The sequence below is a fragment of the Myxocyprinus asiaticus genome, chromosome 4 (genome assembly GCF_019703515.2).
Source record: "Myxocyprinus asiaticus isolate MX2 ecotype Aquarium Trade chromosome 4, UBuf_Myxa_2, whole genome shotgun sequence".
NCBI classification, from domain to species: domain Eukaryota; kingdom Metazoa; phylum Chordata; class Actinopteri; order Cypriniformes; family Catostomidae; genus Myxocyprinus; species Myxocyprinus asiaticus.
The window spans coordinates 60,163,694-60,183,819 of record NC_059347.1 but is presented as its reverse complement, the minus strand read 5'-3'; the positions used below and the strand labels follow the sequence as shown (position 1 = coordinate 60,183,819).

At 37.3% G+C, this 20,126-nt stretch overlaps 1 protein-coding gene and 1 long non-coding RNA gene across 3 annotated transcripts in view; one reads left to right on the top strand and one right to left on the bottom strand.

The window, feature by feature from the left end:
- The window catches only part of LOC127439993 (netrin receptor DCC-like), a 330,771-nt gene that overhangs the window by 255,321 nt on the left and 55,324 nt on the right, over positions 1-20,126 (top strand). Inside the window, exons 13-18 of one of the 2 annotated variants that reach the window (XM_051696333.1) lie at positions 2,696-2,837; positions 6,137-6,247; positions 11,607-11,801; positions 13,579-13,674; positions 16,411-16,649; positions 19,068-19,206. In XM_051696333.1, coding sequence (XP_051552293.1) covers positions 2,696-2,837; positions 6,137-6,247; positions 11,607-11,801; positions 13,579-13,674; positions 16,411-16,649; positions 19,068-19,206 — 922 coding nt within the window. The remainder of the gene's footprint in view (positions 1-2,695; positions 2,838-6,136; positions 6,248-11,606; positions 11,802-13,578; positions 13,675-16,410; positions 16,650-19,067; positions 19,207-20,126) is intronic. The other variant, XM_051696334.1, reaches the window with a different exon arrangement.
- LOC127440067 (uncharacterized) lies at positions 14,429-15,075 on the bottom strand. Its single transcript, XR_007897064.1, has 3 exons — positions 14,911-15,075; positions 14,788-14,828; positions 14,429-14,502 (listed from the first exon to the last, which is right to left on the bottom strand). It is a non-coding gene; the product is annotated as an uncharacterized LOC127440067 (long non-coding RNA).

Sequence of the window (20,126 nt, the reverse complement as noted above, 5' to 3'; positions counted from 1 at the left end):
GACATTAGTGGCATCAGTGCCAGCCAGCATGCAGTTTATCATTTAATGCCACAATATTCTGTTGCTTATTTTAAACCATGAAAGCACGTGAGGATAAAAGATTGAATTAATAGCAATTTTTAGCAAAAATCAACAAAATTGAAAATATATTGTCATGGAATGCTGATACTGTTTTAACGTATCAATGTGGCCCTCATTTTTTAGTTTTTACGTTTTTAAAAATGTCATATACCTCTACTATGATGAACATGTTTTCATTTATGAGTTCGAAGTCATTTTGATTATTTTTTTCTTAGGGTTCAAATAAAACATGTAAATACATTTCTAAATAAATAAAACAGTGATAAATAAATAAATAAAATGTGTAAATAAAATATAAATAAATAAAAGCTGGAATTCTTGAAAGAAAACATTGTTGGCATAAGTAGTTTGAAATTATTATTTCTTAAAAAAAAAATAATAAGCAGTGAAACAATGTTGTTTAAAAAAAATATTAGCTAATATTTGAAAAGCTTATGTTTGCCAAATCAAAGCCAGTGTGAAGTTTAAAAAAAATTCTGAAAAGGCACATTTTGTTCAGGTCAAAATTTATATATATATTTGTTTGTTTGTTATATATATATATATAGGCTGTAAAAAAATCTGCATTGTTTATCCTTTTGATCTTTCATTCAAAAACAAAAATCACAAAAATCTAACCTTTAATTGAAGTAAAACAATTGAAAGAGGGGTATTATCTTATTATTAAATAAATATTTTTCTCCAAAACACATTGGCCACAATTATTGGCACACCTAGAAATTCTTATGAGTAAAATATATCTGAAATATATTCCCATTCATATTTTAAATTTTTAGTGCACCTGAGTGACTAGGAACATGAAATTGTCCAGCCATGACTTCCTGTTTCACAGGAGTATAAATATAAGGTAACACACAGGTCAAATTCCTTTAATCATCAATCACAGTGGGTTAGACTAAAGAATATAGTTCTGATGTGTGGCAAAAGGTTGTTGAGCTTCACAAAATGGAAAGTGGCTATAAGAAAATAGCCAAAGCATTGACAATGCCAATTTCCACCATCAGGGCAATAATTAACAAGTTCCAATCAACTGGAGATCTTAAGAATCAGCCTGGAAAAGGACGTGTGTCTGTATTGTCTCCATGCACAGTGGGGAGGATGGTTCAAGTGGCCAAAGAATCTCAAAGGATCACAGCTGGAGAATTGCTGAAATTAGTTGGGTCTTGGGGTCAGAAAGTCTCAAAAAAAAAATATCAGATATCACCTACATCACCACAAGTTGTTTGGGAGGGTTTCAAGAAAATAAAGCCTCTGCTCTCATCCAACAACAAACTCAAGCGTCTTCAGTTTGCCAGACACTACTGGAACTTCAAATGCGACCGGGTTCTATGGTCAGATGAAATTAAAAAAATAACTTTTTGGCAGCAAACACCAGAGATGGGTTTGGCGCACACAGAGGTGAAGAAGTATCCAGTGCCCATGGTTAAATGTGGTGCTGTATCTTTAATGTTGTGGGGCTGTTTTTATGCCAGAGGTCCTGGACACCTTGTACGGATACATGGCATCACGGACTCTATCGTATACCAACAGATAAACAATCTAAACCTGGCTGCCTCTGCCAGAAAGCTTACAATGGGCCCTGGTTGGATCTTCCAGCAGGACAATGATCCAAAACACATCAGAATCAACACAAAAATGGTTCACTGACCACAAAATCAAGGTTCTGCCATGGCCATCCCAGTCCCCTGACCTGAACCCCATAGAACACCTGTGGGGTGAACTGAAGAGGAGAGTCCACCAACATGGACCTCTGAATTTGAAGGACCTGTAGAGATTCTGTATGGAGGAATGTCTCAGATCCCTTGTCAGGAGTTCTCCATCCTCATTAGGCATTATAAAAGAAGACTCTGAGCTGTTATCTTGACAAAGGGAGGCTGCAAAAAGTATTGAATTAAAATGTGCCAATAATTATGGCCAATGCATTTGGGAGAAAAATATTTATTTAATAATAATATATTTCCCCTGTTTCAATTTTTTTACTTCATTTAAATGCTCATATTTACCAAGGGTGCCAATATTTTTGGCCACAACTGTGTGTGTGTATATATTTATATAAAATGCTGTAAATGTAACAGTATATGAAACCAACATGGATGCAAATATTACAATTCTATGAACTTGAAAGGATTTTCATTTTTATCATCTCAGACAACCTTATTTGTCAATGAAAATAATTGCCTCTAACTAAGTAAGAGCATATTTAAAGGTAAAGTGTCATTGCTGTGCCACAAATAAGATGCACCTAACAAAATTGCAAAATTATCACTGTTTTCGAACAGGTTTTTCACATACTCCCCCTGTCTATTGTTGATCTACCAAACAGATAGCCCTGGCCCTAACTCACGGCATTGGTTGAGTCAGAACAGAAGTTGAGCTGTCAGGCCGCTCAATCAAACAGATGAATATTTTGAAAGTGTCACAGAGTTATAGTGTTTACACTCTTCAGGAAGTCAAATTACCAATGGATTACTGAACATTAAACTGAGATACCAGAAATTATTTTAAATCTCCACAAAATCATACACATCATCTTTGCGTCCATTTTAAGGTCAGAAAATTGGAGCAAAGTTTGTACATTGCTGACAGTATGTTTCTCTGTGTTTCTGTATCTCAGAGTATTAAAGTGAGCTGGCAGCCTCCTCCACCAAACACACAGAATGGATTCATCACTGGATACAAGATCCGTCATCGGAAAACAGGCCGGCGAGGTGAACAGGAAGCCATTGAACCCAACAACCTCTGGTACCTGTTCACAGGTGAGTCAGTGTTCATGTCAGTTACACTAACTCACTCTGAGCCTCTGCAGTTCTTTCTGTTTTTCTCTCATCATTTCAAGGAACCATATTTCCACACTTCTGCGGTATTTCAGTTTTTTCAGCAAAACCAGTCATAATTTAGTTTCTCATGACCATTTTCCAAACTCTCACACTATTACAGTTAAAGACTGTTTTTGCTGCTGTACCTTTAAGAGATCTATACTGTATGTTAATGAACTGCTATGATTGGCTAACCTCTCTCTGACATTTAGACTTCTACCAATTGAAATTGAACAGGCTCCAAGCATGCACATTTTTAAAATGCATGTTAACATGTAGATAGGTATAGGTAAGTTTTTTTGTTTTTTTTAAATAAGCATTTGGTTGATAGAAATGCATGAGTGAGTGTTTACTAGATTGTTTTTTTGTTTTTTTTACTTTAATGTTTTGCCTTTTATTCTTGATGTCCTGATATGTGAAGCACTTTGAGCTGTACTTTATCTAAGAAAGAAAAAATTAAACAGCTGCTCAGCTCCAAAATAATTTAATTGGTTAGATAATAGTAATAATAATACACTTTATTTGTGTAGCACCTTTCAGACTTCAAGTGCAGCTCAAAGAAAAATAAAAAATGTAATAAAAAATTACATATATATATATATATATATATATATATATATATATATATATATATATATATATATAATTTTAAATTAAATTATTTTATTCAATGATTATATATATGATATATATATATATAATGTATATGTATACTGTATATATACTGTAAATATATATATGTATGTGTAAACTAGAAAGTAAAACAATAATAATAAAACTTAAAACATAAACAAAAGAAAATAAATAAAAAGTAAACATTCAGTGTATCAAGTATATATACACTATATTGCCAAAAGTATTTGCTCACCCATCCAAATAATTGAATTCAGGTGTTCCAATCACTTCCATGGCCACAGGTGTATAAAATGAAGCACCTAGGCATGCAGACTGCTTCTACAAACATTTGTGAAAGAATGGGCCGCTCTCAGGAGCTCCAGTGTGGTACTGTGATAGGATGCCACCTGTGCAACAAGTCCAGTCGTGAAATTTCCTCGCTACTAAATATTCCACAGTCAACTGTCAGTCGTATTATAACAAAGTGGAAGCGATTGGGAATGTCAGCAACTAAAATGACAGAGCGGGGTCAGCGGATGCTGAGGCGCATAGTGCGCAGAGGTCGCCAACTTTCTGCAGAGTCAATCGCTACAGACCTCCAAAGTTCATGTGGCCTTCAGATTAGCTCAAGAACAGTGCGTAGAGAGCTTCATGGAATGGGTTTCCATGGCCGAGCAGCTGCATCCAAGCCATACATCACCAAGTGCAATGCAAAGCGTCGGATGCAGTGGTGTAAAGCACGCCGCCACTGGACTCTAGAGCAGTGGAGACGCGTTCTCTGGAGTGACGAATCACGCTTCTCCATCTGGCAATCTGATGGACGAGTCTGGGTTTGGCGGTTGCCAGGAGAACGGTACTTGTCTGACTGCATTGTGCCAACTGTGAAGTTTGGTGGAGGGGGGATTATGGTGTGGGGTTGTTTTTCAGGAGCTGGGCTTGGCTCCTTAGTTCCAGTGAAAGGAACTCTGAATGCTTCACCATACCAAGAGATTTTGGAAGAATGGTCAGAAATTCCCATAAACACACTCCTAAACCTTGTGGAAAGCCTTCCCAGAAGAGTTGAAGCTGTTATAGCTGCAAAGGGTGGGCCGATGTCATATTAAACCCTATGGATTAAGAATGGGATGTCACTTAAGTTCATATGCGTCTAAAGGCAGATGAGCGAATACTTTTGGCAATATAGTGTATATATATATATATATATAGAGAGAGATGGATAGATAGATAGATAGATAGAAAGATACACATATATATATATATATATATACACATTTATATAATTAAACAAAAATTTATAAAAAATGTAATTTGTATATATATATATATAATTAAAAAATGTAATACAAATTTTACTTAATATATATATACATATATATTCATTTATATAATTAAAAAACTTTAATACAAAATTTAATTTATATATAAATATATATATATATATATATATATATATATATATATATATATATATATATATATATATATATATATATAAATTCATTTTTTATTACATTTTTTAATTATATATATATATATATATATATATATATATATATATATTCATTTATATAATTAAAAAACTTTAATACAAAATTTAATATATATATGTATACTGTATATATAAATATATATGTATGTGCATAAACTAGAAAGTAAAACAATAATAATAAAACTTAAAACATAAACAAAAGAAAAAAAAGAAAAATAAAAAGTAAACATTCAGTGTATCTTTAAAGGCTTTTTAAAAATGTGAATTGCTCTTGTGTAGAGTAAAAGTTGCTTGCAGACCATAGTCATGTCTGATTTTTGAGCAATTTGTTCACTTGAGTCCGTTTGTTTCCATGAATTGGTGTAACCAGTTCACAAATCAGTTATGTAAAACTGGACATGTAAATGCATTTGTCAAAAAGTGTAAGAACCCAGGAGTCTGTCTACATAAAATATCAAACTCTTATATTGCACAAATTGCTTTCCATCATATTAACCCTATAAGGTTCATTGAAGTTGAATGGATGAACTGGACAAGAAAAAAAAAAAATGGTGAAAACCCCACTGGATGTCCACTTCCTGTCTTCTTAATGACCGAGACATCCTGTCGAAATATCAGCTTCCTGCAAGATTACTTTATTTTCCATACAGTATGTTCTACTTACACCAGATTAAATGCATGCAAAGAAGTCGATTCACGACACTGAATTTGTCGTCCTCCGGGGCTTCAGGAAACAGAGATGTGCGGCTGTTTCTGCTGCCGTTATGCTTATATGAATAGGATTTGTGAATTTATTTGAAAATGATATTCATTTCCATTATTCCCATGATGGATATCTGGCTAAGTTGCTATTTCCGAAGGGATTTATTTCACAGTGCCACTGGAGTGTGTTATGCTAATTCTCAACACTCCGGGGTATTCAGCGATGACAGTGTCGCACCTTCATAATTGCACTTTTTTATCTTTACACATGATGGAAATGCAGCGTGATCTGTTTAGATGAGGTTTGCCTTCAGTGATTGGTGTTTACTAATTAGAATCGCAAATAACAATCTCGTTCTTTATCATCTGGGTTTTTCTTTCACACATTATTTTCTCTCTCACTAACTCTCTCTCTCTGTTTACTGTGTGGCAGGACTCGAGAAAGGCAGTCAGTACAGCTTCCAAGTCGCAGCCATGACGGTGAATGGGACGGGACCGAACAGTGATTGGATCACAGCCGAGACACCTGAGAATGACCTAGATGGTGAATATGAGTGAAAACAAACTCAATACATCAGTTTTTGTTGTGATATTGTCCATCTCTTACAAGCTTCTCAGAAACCTCAGGAACCCTGAAAGAGCTAAAACCAGCTTAAGGTGGTTTACTGGTCTTAGATGTCCACTCAGTTGGTGAGGATGGTCTAGTTTAATGGTTTTGGAGGGGACACTTGGCCAACCAGCTAAACAAGCTTAAACCAGTTCAGAACAGAAAACTGACCTTTTTCCAGCTGGGTAAAGACAAGTCGAATCTAGACCAAATTTGTCTTAACAGTGACACACATCTGCTGGCTTTGTCCCAGTATTTTGTCCTTGTCATTAAAGTAGCAGAAAATGGTTTTATCCCCTGCTTCACTACGTCCGAGCTTTCTTTTCTTGGCCATCTAATCCTGCTTCAGGCTCCTCCATTTATTGTGTAAAATCCATGGTTTGTCAGATCCTTTAAGGACCCTCTCCCCTCGTAACTCTTGGAAAATCTGTGCATTTTTTTGATGTGTGCAACCTAGTCTCATAAAGTGAACGTTACTATAACTACATTTTTGCAAACTGACTGAAATGAACACTAGAGGCGCTACAACAACTGCACGTTTTATTCACTTTCACACAAATCACGACTACAATGGCTGATTATGACTTCATAAACACTTATTTTTCCCACTATTACTCACACTCCTATGTTATGATATCGAAACATTTTTACCATAACGCATCATTTGAAAAACAACACATTTTAACGCTTGTATTACAGACTCACCTACATTTATACACTTATTCCAATGTGATTAGCTTGCATGGTGGCTCACCTGATAGTGTGTTGGACTTTTGGGCTCGAAAGACCACAGTTCAAGCCCAGTCAAACACACAAGCTGACACGTAAGACGAAAGTTTCATAGAAGCGTAGTGCTTTTCATTTCATAGTTGCTATTACAACACTAGCAGTTACGTTTAGGTGTTGGTTAAGGGTAAGGATGTCTGTTTTGTTCACCTCTTATTTGCTATTGGTTAGGTTTAGGTTAAAGTCTTAGGTTAGGGAGGTATGTTCTACTCATTAAAACCTGCATCTTATATTCACCTTAAAAACCTTGTCTGATTACGACACCATTTCACTCTCTTTTGGTTAAACATATGTGGTTGGAAACACCGCTACTGATGATTTAATGACCTGTGACACGACAACATGGTTGCATAATAAAATATATTATTAATTCTGGTAAGTAAATATTGTGAACAGTCATGCTCATTGATTTTCACTATGCATTTATTGTGTATCTAGGGAGCTAAAATTTCAGTGCACTGGAACAGTTTTGTTCGTTACATAATGAGCCCTAGAAATGTCTGACTTCCTGGATAGTGTGCTCTCTACTGAACTAGAGTGTGTATTGAGAGGTTTCCATGGGCTACATGAGCTACATGAGCTAAAGAGCAGCCCACATAAGTCACACACATGCTAACCAGGGAAGGCCAGCGACACCAGAAAAGGGTTTAAGCAGAGAATCAATATGTCTAAAATGATTCTCTGTCTGACCACTAGCAGAAAACGAGACAATGAAAGTTAAAAGTGCTCATCTTGCTGCATGTAATAGTTATAGATGTGTTTGACATTTACTGTGGCTTTCAGCTCGACACTAAAAACATGCCATTGTCTCTGTTAATGAGCTGTTTGGAGGCTTTGTTCCGAGCCAGAATGTCACCTTTGAGAGAGAAAAGTTTCTATCAACAGATCAAACACGCAACGTGAGGTTTGATCAGTACCTGGATGAACTTCACACGGGTTTGGAGATGTGAGAGACTCATTAATCAAAGACGGATGAGCGTGTGGAGTTCTCAATAACTGCCCGAGGGAGCGATTATGCCGCAAGTAAGACTTGATATTAGAGGACGCTGTCAGTATGTGAAGAGCAACAGGAAAAGATCACACAAAAGCTGCAAGAGTCAACCGTTCATACTCTTAGAAAAAAAGATTAAGAAAACAAGATGATTTACAAAGCGGAAACGACCAGATTAAAAAGTTGTAAGTGAAGAAGTGACCGTGAATCATTCATTTTCAAATAGAATTGGTGATTTCCAATGGCATGAGCAACAGCACCATTGAAATGCACATGAACAGTGATGCGATGCAGTGACTACCAATATATTCCGTGTCAACTCAACCAGAGATTTGTTTTTTTACTGGTGAAAGATAAACATAAATGATGATGATGATGATGATGAAATCCAAAATATTAAAGTTTCACCTGTGATTTTAAAGCAAAACTACAGGAAAAAAAATATCACTTTAGAAAGCTGGCAGCATCATGATTTTATTTTTACTCAGAGATAGGTAGATCTATTACTATAATCAATTGGTGTGAGTCCAACACCATTTTTTCCAAAAATGGGAAAAAGCACTTTTTTGTGTTGTTTTTCCAAAGTTTGAGCACCTACAACTCAAAGTATTAAAGATATCTTAATATCAATTTAGATTCTGGTTCTTAGATGTCCACCCATCTGGTGAGGATGGTCTAGTTGAATGGTTTTGGAGGGGGCACTAGGCCAACCAGTTAAACCAGCTTCAACCAATTCAGACCAGAAAACCAACCTTTTTCCAGCTGGGTAAAGACAAGTTGAATCTAGACCAAATTTGTCTTAAACAGTGACGCACATCGGCAGCATGTTAAAAACAAAGATTGGCACGAAATCTGGATTCATATAAATGAAAAGCCACAAATACTAAAAAATGTGGGCTGTGTCTCATTTCATTCCCTTGTTCCCTATGTAGTGAATCTACATATCTTAAATAAGAATTAGGGCAGTAGAAAGGACCTTGGTCCATTAACATCAGGACTAGTCATGTTTCCATCCAAGTTATGAATTTAATTTATGCGAAAAATCTGAATTTTGCAAAGACAATTTGCAATATTTCCATACCACGTGTTCAAGAGAACAAAATCGTCACTTTGGGGGAAATTGCCACAAAATGGAAGTTGTAGCCACTGGAGGAGCCACTGTGGCTCTTTTATTTGAATGTAAGAAATTACTTTGCAGACAAGACACTCTCATGAACCACATGGTTGTTTGTGATTGACGGCAGATGCCTTATGTCTGGAAGCGAAAGCGTGTCAGGCAGTTCTGAGAGGTAATAGTAGACAATCATTTTCATGACAAGTTTTGGCGCCGGCATTCCAGAATTACCAGAGCAACATTTGAGATGCCGTGCATGGTATTTGGTCCACTGGTAAGTCCAGTGAACAAACTTTCCTTTTTGTATTTTAATTTTGAAGGCCCTAAATGTGGGGTGCTCAGTGTGGCTCCTGAAAACGAAAGAGTTGCATACTGTATGTCGTTATACTTAAAGGTGCACTCAGTAAGTTTTTGTTCAAGTCGTCTTGGACTGACACTGACACCTAGTGGCAGTGGTGGCTCAGTGGTTAAGGCTCTGGGTTACTGATCCGAAGGTCAGGGGTTCAAGCCCCAGCACTGCCAAGATGCCACTGTTGGGCCCTTGAGCAAGGCCCTTGACCCTATCTGCTCCAGGGGTGCTGTATCATGGCTGACCTTGCACTCTGACCCCAGCTTAGTTGGGATATGTGAAAAAAAAAGAATTTCACTGTATATGTGCAAATGTATAACATGTGATAAATCAATACAATTAATTATAAATTATAGTGGCGTGGATGCAGCATCATTCAAATGCAATATTTTTCAGTTGCAGATGCCATTGTAGAAATTCACTTTTCAGAGTCAGTCATGGTTCATTTAATCCATGAATGAAAGTGTCCAATAACTGGGTGGTTACTGAGATTTAGCAAGTAGAATTCATCTGGTCATGTGATTCAAACCCGGCCACCCCCATGAGGGGACCCTCTCCGTGTAGAATAAAACTTTTATAAAAGTTACTGATATGATTAGAGTCTTTATCTCATGTGAGTGTACATGATTTTATATATATGTTTTAAAATTACAATTAATTTCTTTTCAGTCTTTTTAAATTAGGAAAAACCTTTAATAATAGTGTACTTTTGGATTTTCGAAAATCAAGATTTTGACTATTGTTTTAATGTGAATAAGTAAAGGTACATTTGTTATTTAAACCTTATTTGTTATTTCAGACCTTTGTTTTGTTAGGCAGGAAAAACTAGCTTCACACCATGTGACCCACATTTAGTGCCACATTGAGGGCCCCATATCTCTGGAATTTAACCATATAGGCCCTAACAAAGGAGGATACCAAAAGAAAGGTTTGTTCTGAATCAGAATCTTAAAGGATATTAAGATATATTTAATACTTTTGGAGTTATAGGCACTCCAACTTTGGAAAAATAACACAAAAAAGTGCTCACACCATCAGCATACAACATAGGCGAAAACTGTCATTTTGACCCCCCCTCTACAAAATAATGGATTACTCCATAATTATTGATCCATGGCATTTAATATTTTGGCTTTCGTCATCATTTATGTTTATCCTCCTTCAGAAAAAGAATGAGCAAAATCGAAAATTTTAGCCAGGAATGTTTCTAAAATTTGGTTGATTTGACATAACCCAATAGGAAGTCAGATAGGATTCTGCAGTTTAGTAGAAACGCCCGCTAGTGACTAACAATACAGCAAATCGGCAACCTCTCACGTTTGTTGTGAACGTACCTTTAAGAGGACAAGATGGACCACTCATCTAAAAATTGAACCCTTAAATTGGACCATACACTCCTACTGCTAATAATATCTATAAAGTCCTGGATGATTGTTCACAATTCTGTTTGGTGCTTCTAATGGTGCCGAAATGACCCACAACAGCTTTACTTAACTTTTCTTTAAAAAGGTATACAGTATATGCCACATTATAGGAATTTTTATTTATTTATTTATTTTTTTCCTTTTTCTCCCCAATTCCCAATGCACTCTTAAGTCCTCGTGGTGGCATAGTGACTTGCCTCGATCTGGGTGGCGGAGGACAAATCTCAGTTGCCTCTGCATCTGAGACCGTCAATCCGCGCATCTTATCACGTGTCTTGTTGAGTGAGTTACCGTGGAGACCTAGTGTGTGTGGAGGCCCACGCTTATTCTCCACGGCATCTACACACAATTCACCACGCACCCCACTGAGAGTGAGAACCACATTATAGTGACCACAAGGAGGTTAACCCAATGTGACTCTACCCACCCTAGCAACCAGGCAAATTGGTTGCTTAGGAAGCCTGACTGGAGTCACTCAGCATGCCCTGGATTTGAACTTGCAACTCCAGGTGTGGTAGTCAGCGCCTTTACTCGCTGAGCTACCCAGGCCCTCTCATTATAGGAAATTCTAACCAGAATGTCAGTCTAAATTTGTGAATTATGTGACGATATGTTCTTTATCTCTCTTGTAGAAACCCAAGTTCCAAACCAGCCAAGTTCTTTACACGTACGTCCGCTGCCCAACAGCATCATCATGAGCTGGACGCCTCCACTGAATCCAAACATCTTAGTACGGGGTTACATCATCGGCTATGGGGTTGGCAGTCCTTACGCTGAGACCGTGAGGGTGGACAGCAAACAACGATATTACTCTATAGAGAACTTAGGTGAGTGACATCAGCCATTCACAGACCATTGATCAGGAAAATCCCTCATATTTTGTTTTTACTCTTTATGTTCTGTAAAGTCTTTGTTAGTCTCTCACTACAAAATTTGCTTTACAGAGGTGTCAGCAGTTTGTGCTACAGACATATCTCAAGTCCTGTGACATGTTGAGGAGAGGTGTGAACTTAAAATGCTAAGTTATCGAGGCAGACATTTGCCACTATTTTAGTTTATTCTTTGTGGTGTGCTTCCGTTGAGTGGCGTCTTTCATGGATGTAATTAATTAAAGATCACACAATACACCAGTTAGAATAGATATGATGCAATTTTAGCAATATTCTGAATCATGCTGTTGATGTTGATAATCAAAAAATATCATTTGCATGCTTAAAAGTATTTATTATTTACAAAAGTGGTGAGAATAAATTCATCAAATGAAATTACTTCTTAAATTGGCTCATCATTCATTTATTAGAACAATTCATTACCTGGAATGAAATGAGAATGCATTATTTAAAGAAAAGAAATATGAAAACAAGTAAGTTGTAAATGGAATTTTAAACAGGCTGCGGTGGAAAGACAAAAGAGACAATAACAAATCAAACGCTTTAATGTTCAGATGAAAGTTAGTTGTGTAATTATGAATACTGTATATAATGAATCCCGTGAGTTATGAGTTTTCTCCCGTGTTCAAACATTTTAATGTTTTATTTATTCTATTTTTGTGTTATTTGCAGCTTTATGTGTGATTATCCACATAACAAATGTGGTCAGAGGAGTTAACGACTCCCTCGATATGTTCGTTAAAAGCTATTCTTGTTTTGTCAGCCGTATAAGAGACTGGTTAGTACTGAAATTCTCACCTGTGGCGATCTCATTTCTCCAATTGTTATAGCCTTTAGTCTGACTGACTCGCCCCCTCTTACCTCCACTCTGGACAAAAATAAGGCCACGTCCTTATCAATATTTCACATGGAATACACAGGTTACCATGGCAGCGATATTGAACCCGGTGGGCGGATGAGAATGGCTTGCCAGAAGAAAATGTAAAACAAAAGGAAAAAGAAAAGAACATCCTGTTTCTCTGTTCAGGGACTGAAGACTGAATCTTTCAATACTTCGATTAATTGGAGCCTGTGAATTACAACAGTCATGTTATGTGGGCGAGCTGCTGAACATACACATTTCATTCTTGTTTGGCACATCATTATTGAATTTTGGCATCTAATTATCATTTTAAGGAGCCATCAGAGTGCCAGTGGATCTTTTAAGGGCTTGTATTCCCACTTATAGTGTCACAGTCAATCACAGTTAGGTTTTCCATAACCATTTTCCATCCTCTCTCTGATCCTTACAAATAAATGGGTTGTTTTTGCTACTCTCCCTTTATGATTTCTGTATCTAAGTGACCTCTGATAAGATTGGCAATCCTCCGTATACTGTAGCAGTCAAGCTGTTCTAAAATACCTGGAGATCCATTAGCATTCACATTTATCTCATTTGCAGTTACTCAGCTGCCGCATGATGCCTGTGCTCATGGACACTCGGTTCAGGAAATATGTTTTTGGAGCCAATCATTTGAGCCGTAAATGTCATGTGACTCATCACTCTATAGTACATCTCCTATAATGTCTACGTACTGATTATACTGGGTATATGTTAATGAGTCATCACAAATGTGACCATTTCTAAATGAAATGTTTTTTTTCTGCTTAATTTAATTTTTTTTACTATAGCCCCCTGTGTTTTAACATGTGTGCATACGTGTGTGTGTTTCAGAGCCCAGCTCTCATTACGTCATATCTCTGAAGGCCTTCAATAATGCTGGTGAAGGAGTTCCACTCTATGAAAGCGCTGTCACCAGATCAATGTCAGGTAACAAACACTTCTTTTACATTCAAGCTTGGCTGGTTACTGATTTCACTTTTTTACTTTTATGAAGTAAAAATTATATTTTTATTGTTGTACTGTACCTAATTTGTAACCTAATTTGCCCCAAAACACCCTGATTTACCCCCACGACAGCCCTGATTTACTCAACAACAGTCCTGTTGACTCAACAACAGCCCTGATTTACCCCCAAACACCCTGATTTACCTCACAATAACCCTGTTTTACTTCACAACACCCTATTTTACCCCACAACAGCCCTGATTTACCTAAATCCATTACATTTACATTTCATTTATGCATTTGGCAGATGCTTTTATCCAAAGCGACTTACAGTGCCCTGATTACAGGGACAATCCCCCTGGAGCAACCTGGAGTTAAGTGCCTTGCTCAAGGACACAATGGTGGTGGCTGTGGGGATTGAACCAACAACCTTCCACTTAACAATTCAGTGCTTTAGTCCACTACACCACCACTCATCATATTTTTATTGTTGTACTGTACCTAATTTGTAAACTAATTTGCCCCAAAACACCCTGATTTACCCCCACAACAGCCCTGATTTACCCCCAAACACCCTGATTTACCCCAAAACAGTCCTGATTTACTCAACAACAGCCCTGATTTACCCCCAAACATCCTGATTTACCTCACAATAACCCTGATCTACCCCACAAGACCCTGATTTACCTCACAATAACCCTGATTTATGCCAAAACACCATGAGTTACCTCACAATAACCCTGATATACCCCAAAACACCCTGATTTACCTCACAATAACCCTGATCTACTCCAAAACACCCTGATTTACCTCAAAATAACCCTGATCTACCCCAAAACACCCTGATTTACCTCACAATAACCCTGATTTATGCCAAAACACCATGAGTTACCTCACAACAACCCTGATGTACCCCAAAACACCCTGATTTACCTCACAATAAACCTGATCTACTCCAAAACACCCCGATTTACCTCACATTAACCCTGATCTACTCCAAAACACCCTGATTTACCTCACAATAACCCTGATCTACCACAAAACACCGAATTACCTCACAATAACCCTGATCTACCCCAAAACACCCTGATTTACCTCACATTAACCCAGATCTTCCCCAAAACACCCTGAGTTACCTCACAATAACCCTGATTTACGCCAAAACACCATGATTTACCTCACAATAACCCTGATCTACCCCAAAACACCCTGATTTACCTCACAATAACCCTGATTTATGCCAAAACACCATGATTTACCTCACAATAACCCTGATCTACCCCAAAACACCCTGAGTTACCTCACAATAACCCTGATCTACCCCCAAACACACTGAGTTACCTCACAATAACCCTGATCTACCCCAAAACACCCTGATTTACCTCACATTAACCCAGATCTTCCCCAAAACACCCTGATTTACCTCACATTAACCCAGATCTTCCCCAAAACACCCTGTTACCTCACAATAACCCTGATCTACCCCAAAACACCCTGATTTACCTCACAATAACCCTGATTTACGCCAAAACACCATGATTTACCTCACAATAACCCTGATCTACTCCAAAACACCCTGAGTTACCTCACAATAACCCTGATGTACCCCAAAACACCCTGATGTACCCCAAAACACACTGATTTTCCTCACAATAACCCTGATGTACCCAAAACACCCTGATTTTCCTCACAATAACCCTGATGTACCCAAAACACCCTGATTTACCTCACAATAACTCTGATTTACCCCAAACACCCTGATTTATCTCACAATAACCAATAACTGATGTCAAGAAGACCAACAAATCTCAAAGTCAAAGACCTCAAAATTGATGAGGCTCCATGTACATGTCATTTATGTTTCTCTGCTTACAAAACACATTGAAACCACCTGTATCTCTCAGAGCAGCTAATTTATTTAAATGACAATGTATTGTATATAGTATTCTCAATTGATTGTGTTTAATCATTGTCTGTTGCTTTCTCATACTGATAGAATACATGTAAATGGCTTATAAATGTGTTTGTCTGACAATGATTAAGCCGACTAGATTTGACGTTAGTTGTTTCTTACTAACTGTCTCTTTCTCTCTCGCTTTGCCTCACTCAGGTCAGAATGTAGATTTATCTGGTAGTCTTTACTGGGTGAATTTCACAAGAAACATGTCCAGGTCATAGTTCACCCCAAAATTAAAAGGAAAAATAAGAAATTATGTTTTGCATCAGACAATTATGCATATTAATGAATTATAAGTAATGTTAATTCAGTGCAACAAATACTACTGTGATGTAGACTTACAAATGTATTTCACAATGTATATTCTAGATATAATTTAAATATATAAATCTTCATGGTCCTACAATAGGCCTCATTTTCTTTAACAAAATATAATTTCACATTTCTTTCTTTTGATATTGTGGTGTAATAGGACCTGTGCATGTTCTTCACAGGTTACGCGAGGTTCAAACTACTAGTGCTGTTTGCGTCTGTGTCATTATCTAGTGCAGTCTCACAGTGTGTGTTATATAGTGCACTCAATGTTCTACTTTTGTCTCTTTTTTCTCTATCACTCCATTTTACCTCCTTTCTTTTCCACTCTCATCTTTGCTGCATGATTGCTCATGATTTTGCTCGCATGGACACAAAACGCATAAACATAAATTCCCGTGTATCACATACATGTGTGAATGTCGATGTTTGTGTATGTGTGGCGACAGACCCCTCTGATCCATCAGACGATGATATGTTCCATCTGTTTGATAAATTTCCCACCCCCATCCCAGATGCGTCCACGCCCATGATTCCTCCTGTAGGTGTGCAGGCGGTGGCTCTCACTTCAGACTCTGTGCGGGTCAACTGGGCTGATAACTCCATTCCAAAGAACCAGAAGTCCTCTGAAGTGCGGTATTACTCCGTCAAGTGGAAGACCAGCCACTCCACCAGTGGAAAATACAAGGTGATCAGAGGATGCTTTCTAATTGTGCCTCTAACTGTACCATTGATGACCATTCACTAATATGTGTCAGAAAGTACCTCAAATTACTGTTTTACTAATATCATGATTTTGTGGTCATGTACCACAGTAGTACCATGTGGTTTAAAATGTTTACTTTGGTAATATTATGGGTCTATTGACACCTAACATGGTTATACAATGGTTTCTTGGACACATAAACAGTAATTCCATGGATTTTTAGGCGCATGCTATGGCAATGTCATGTTTTTTGGACATGTACCATGGTATTTTTCTTTGATTAAAGTACCTTGGATTACCACGTGAATACCATGGATAAATATATAGTAATCATTCCATACCATGGTATATACTTTATATATATCATTAGCTGCTTTTCCACCATTAGGCCGACTGGTTCTGTGCACAGTACGGAATGGTTACAGTAGCATTTCCACTTGAGCAAGGTTTGGCGCAACACGATTATAAACTGTTCTCGGCCGGAAATTCTTGGCACGGTTAGCTAACCATACTCAACCGTTCTCAGCCGTGCTGGTGGAATGGTTTTAGTATGTGGCGACTCACATTGTCAATTTGTGACAATTGGCTTTTGGTTGTTTCTAGCTTGCCAAGTTCGCTGATATTGGGATGAAGTTAATAAAAGTTAATAAAAAAGTGTATGTTTAGAGTATCTTTATAATTTTATGATGATGGTTTAACTAGTATTGTAGCCTACATTTATGTTTCTACATGCCTTTTCATCAGGGAAGTAGATTACTAGCTCATTAAAACTCAAAATGTATCAATATATTCTCATATAATATTTTCATATAATACTTAAGTTATAATTTGTCAATAAATATCCTTTTTAGCTAGTCTGGGAACTTTCACCTATGTGTGTTCGTGTCTGGTGGCATTTTTCTCTTAGCTTTCCTTTTTGCGACATGCACCGTGTCTTTCCTGTGTATTAGCAGAGTAAAACCAAGGGCAGTCGTAAAAAACTGGAATATGTGGTCATTTTCCAAAGTGCGCTCGCTCCAATGTTTACCTGTAACGCTGTCGCCACAGACGGATCTGTTACGTATATTCTACCATGCCAAACTGCCCGGAACGGTACTTTTTTGGGACGGGAACTGGTTGGCCCGATGGTAGAAAAGCGGCTATTGTAACATATAACCATCAGAAACCATCACTGCATCACCACAGTAATATGTTTTAAGTAGGACTGATGATTTAACAAGTTAAATTGGTGCGATTAATTCTATAAAAAATAAAGTGTTAAACAAATTAATGCAATTAATCATGTCCCCGAACCGTTATATGTAAGATGCCTACCATTAGAGCAAATCAAGCTTGAAGTACCACCTGCTTTCAGCAGGGGGCAGTAAGCGAAACTCCAGCTGTATCGGCAACGCGCAGCTGTTCAGAGAACAAACCAAACTCAAGCTTGCTTAACACTAGTGACAGAACAAGATGAGGATGCGTTCTTGCGTTCTAACACAGCTGGATGGAGAGTAATTCCAAATGCAGGGATCTTGAGACGTGTTTTTCCACGTTTCAAACTACATTTAACTTGACACAGTGACCTAAAAATTTACTGAGTAATCAATTCTTTTTTAGAGAGGGGTCAAAATGACAATTTTCACCCATGATTTTGATTATTGGTTTTCGACCATTGATAATGTTTTTTTTTTGTTGTTGTTTTTTTTTTCAATTTGGAATGCCCAATTCCCAATGTGCTTTTAAGTCGCGTAGTGATTCGCCTCAATCCGGGTGGCAGAGGATGAATCTCAGTTGCCTCCGTGTCTGAGACTGTCAACCCATGCATCTTATCACGTGGCTTGTTGAGCGCGTTGCCACGGAAACATAGCGCGTGTGGAGGCTTCACACTATCCACCACGGCAACCACGTTCAACTCACCACGCGCCCCACCGAGAATGAACCACATTATAGCGACCACGAGGAGGTTACCCCATGTGACTCTACCCTCCCTAGCAACTGGGCCAATTTGGTTGCTTAGGAGACCTGGCTGGAGTCACTCAGCACACCCTGGGATTTGAACTAGCGAACTAGCGAACTCCAGGGGTGGTAGCCAGCGTATTTTACCACTGAGCTACTCAGGCCCCCTGATAATGGGTAAAATTGACCAATTTTTAGATGGAGGCACATTTAGAACCCCATATCTCTGGGATTTAACCATATAGGACCTTAAAAAAGGAGACAACATAATGGATTACTCAGTAAATATTGATCCATGACATTTAATATTTGTGCTTTCCTCATCATTTATGTTTATCTTCCACCACATTTACTATGTAAATAAACATCAAATGACACATTTGCAGTAGTTCCTCATTAACTCTTAAATTAAACTACCACAGTGTGTGATTGTCTGTGTATTGTTGTTGTTTTTGTTTCTAGTCAGCTGACACTACAGCTCTGAGTCACACAGTCACCGGTCTGAAGCCAAACACCATGTATGAATTCTCTGTCATGGTAACAAAAGGCCGTAAATCCAGCACATGGAGTATGACGGCACACGCCACCACATATGAAGCAGGTAAACACACACATGCAATCAGTTTTACTGTTTTGAGAGTTTTGTTGTTAACATTTGTTATGAATAATCTTATCTTTATTTTGCATCCATCAAGATTCAAATAAAAAGACAAAATAATCAAATTGGATAAAGTAGCTTTCATTTGTATTTATGTCACTGGATTATCCAATAACAGGCATTACCAAATATTCACTTATTTAATATCTAAACCATTTTTTGTTGAATTTCCAGCTTAAAGAACTATATTTGAACTTATACTATTTCTGTAACATAAAATTCATTTCATAATATAAGATTTTGGCCAAAGTACACAGCCCCAAGTCTGTTTATTAACAGTGAATATATTGTCTTTAATACAGAAATATTGTAATCATTCTTTTGTTCACCAGAGCTAAACACCCAGTAATAGATGTTTTACGTTGAAGGGCACAGAGAGCTAAAGATCGTAATTACTACCTGTGTTTATTTTCTTTTTGTCCTTAATTTAATGTGAATTTTGATTAAGGATGTGCTTTAAAATTAATTATAATGTGAACACAACATTGAGTTGAACTCTGAGAGAACCAAACGTGAGCCATCACATCAGGGTCACGAATCGCTTTAAATGGAAACGTTGCTGCTGGCATTGCTAAATTTACAGTGAAACAGCCTCTCCTGAGTGTCCTGCTTAATTGTGCTGAAATATGTTAAGCTCTAATTAATTAAAGTTTTAAATGAGTGTGTAGTGCCAGAAAGGCCATAATTAAAGAACTAATGTATATTTGGAGTAGCATACTATCATATCACTCTTTCTATTTCTGTAGTATACATGATTTTATTTCTGTATACACAGATGAGCTAGAGTTGAAGTTCATTTTCCAGTGTGATAAATGAACCAGTGATAGCAACTGATTTTAACGTCTCTTCTTTTGACTCATTTA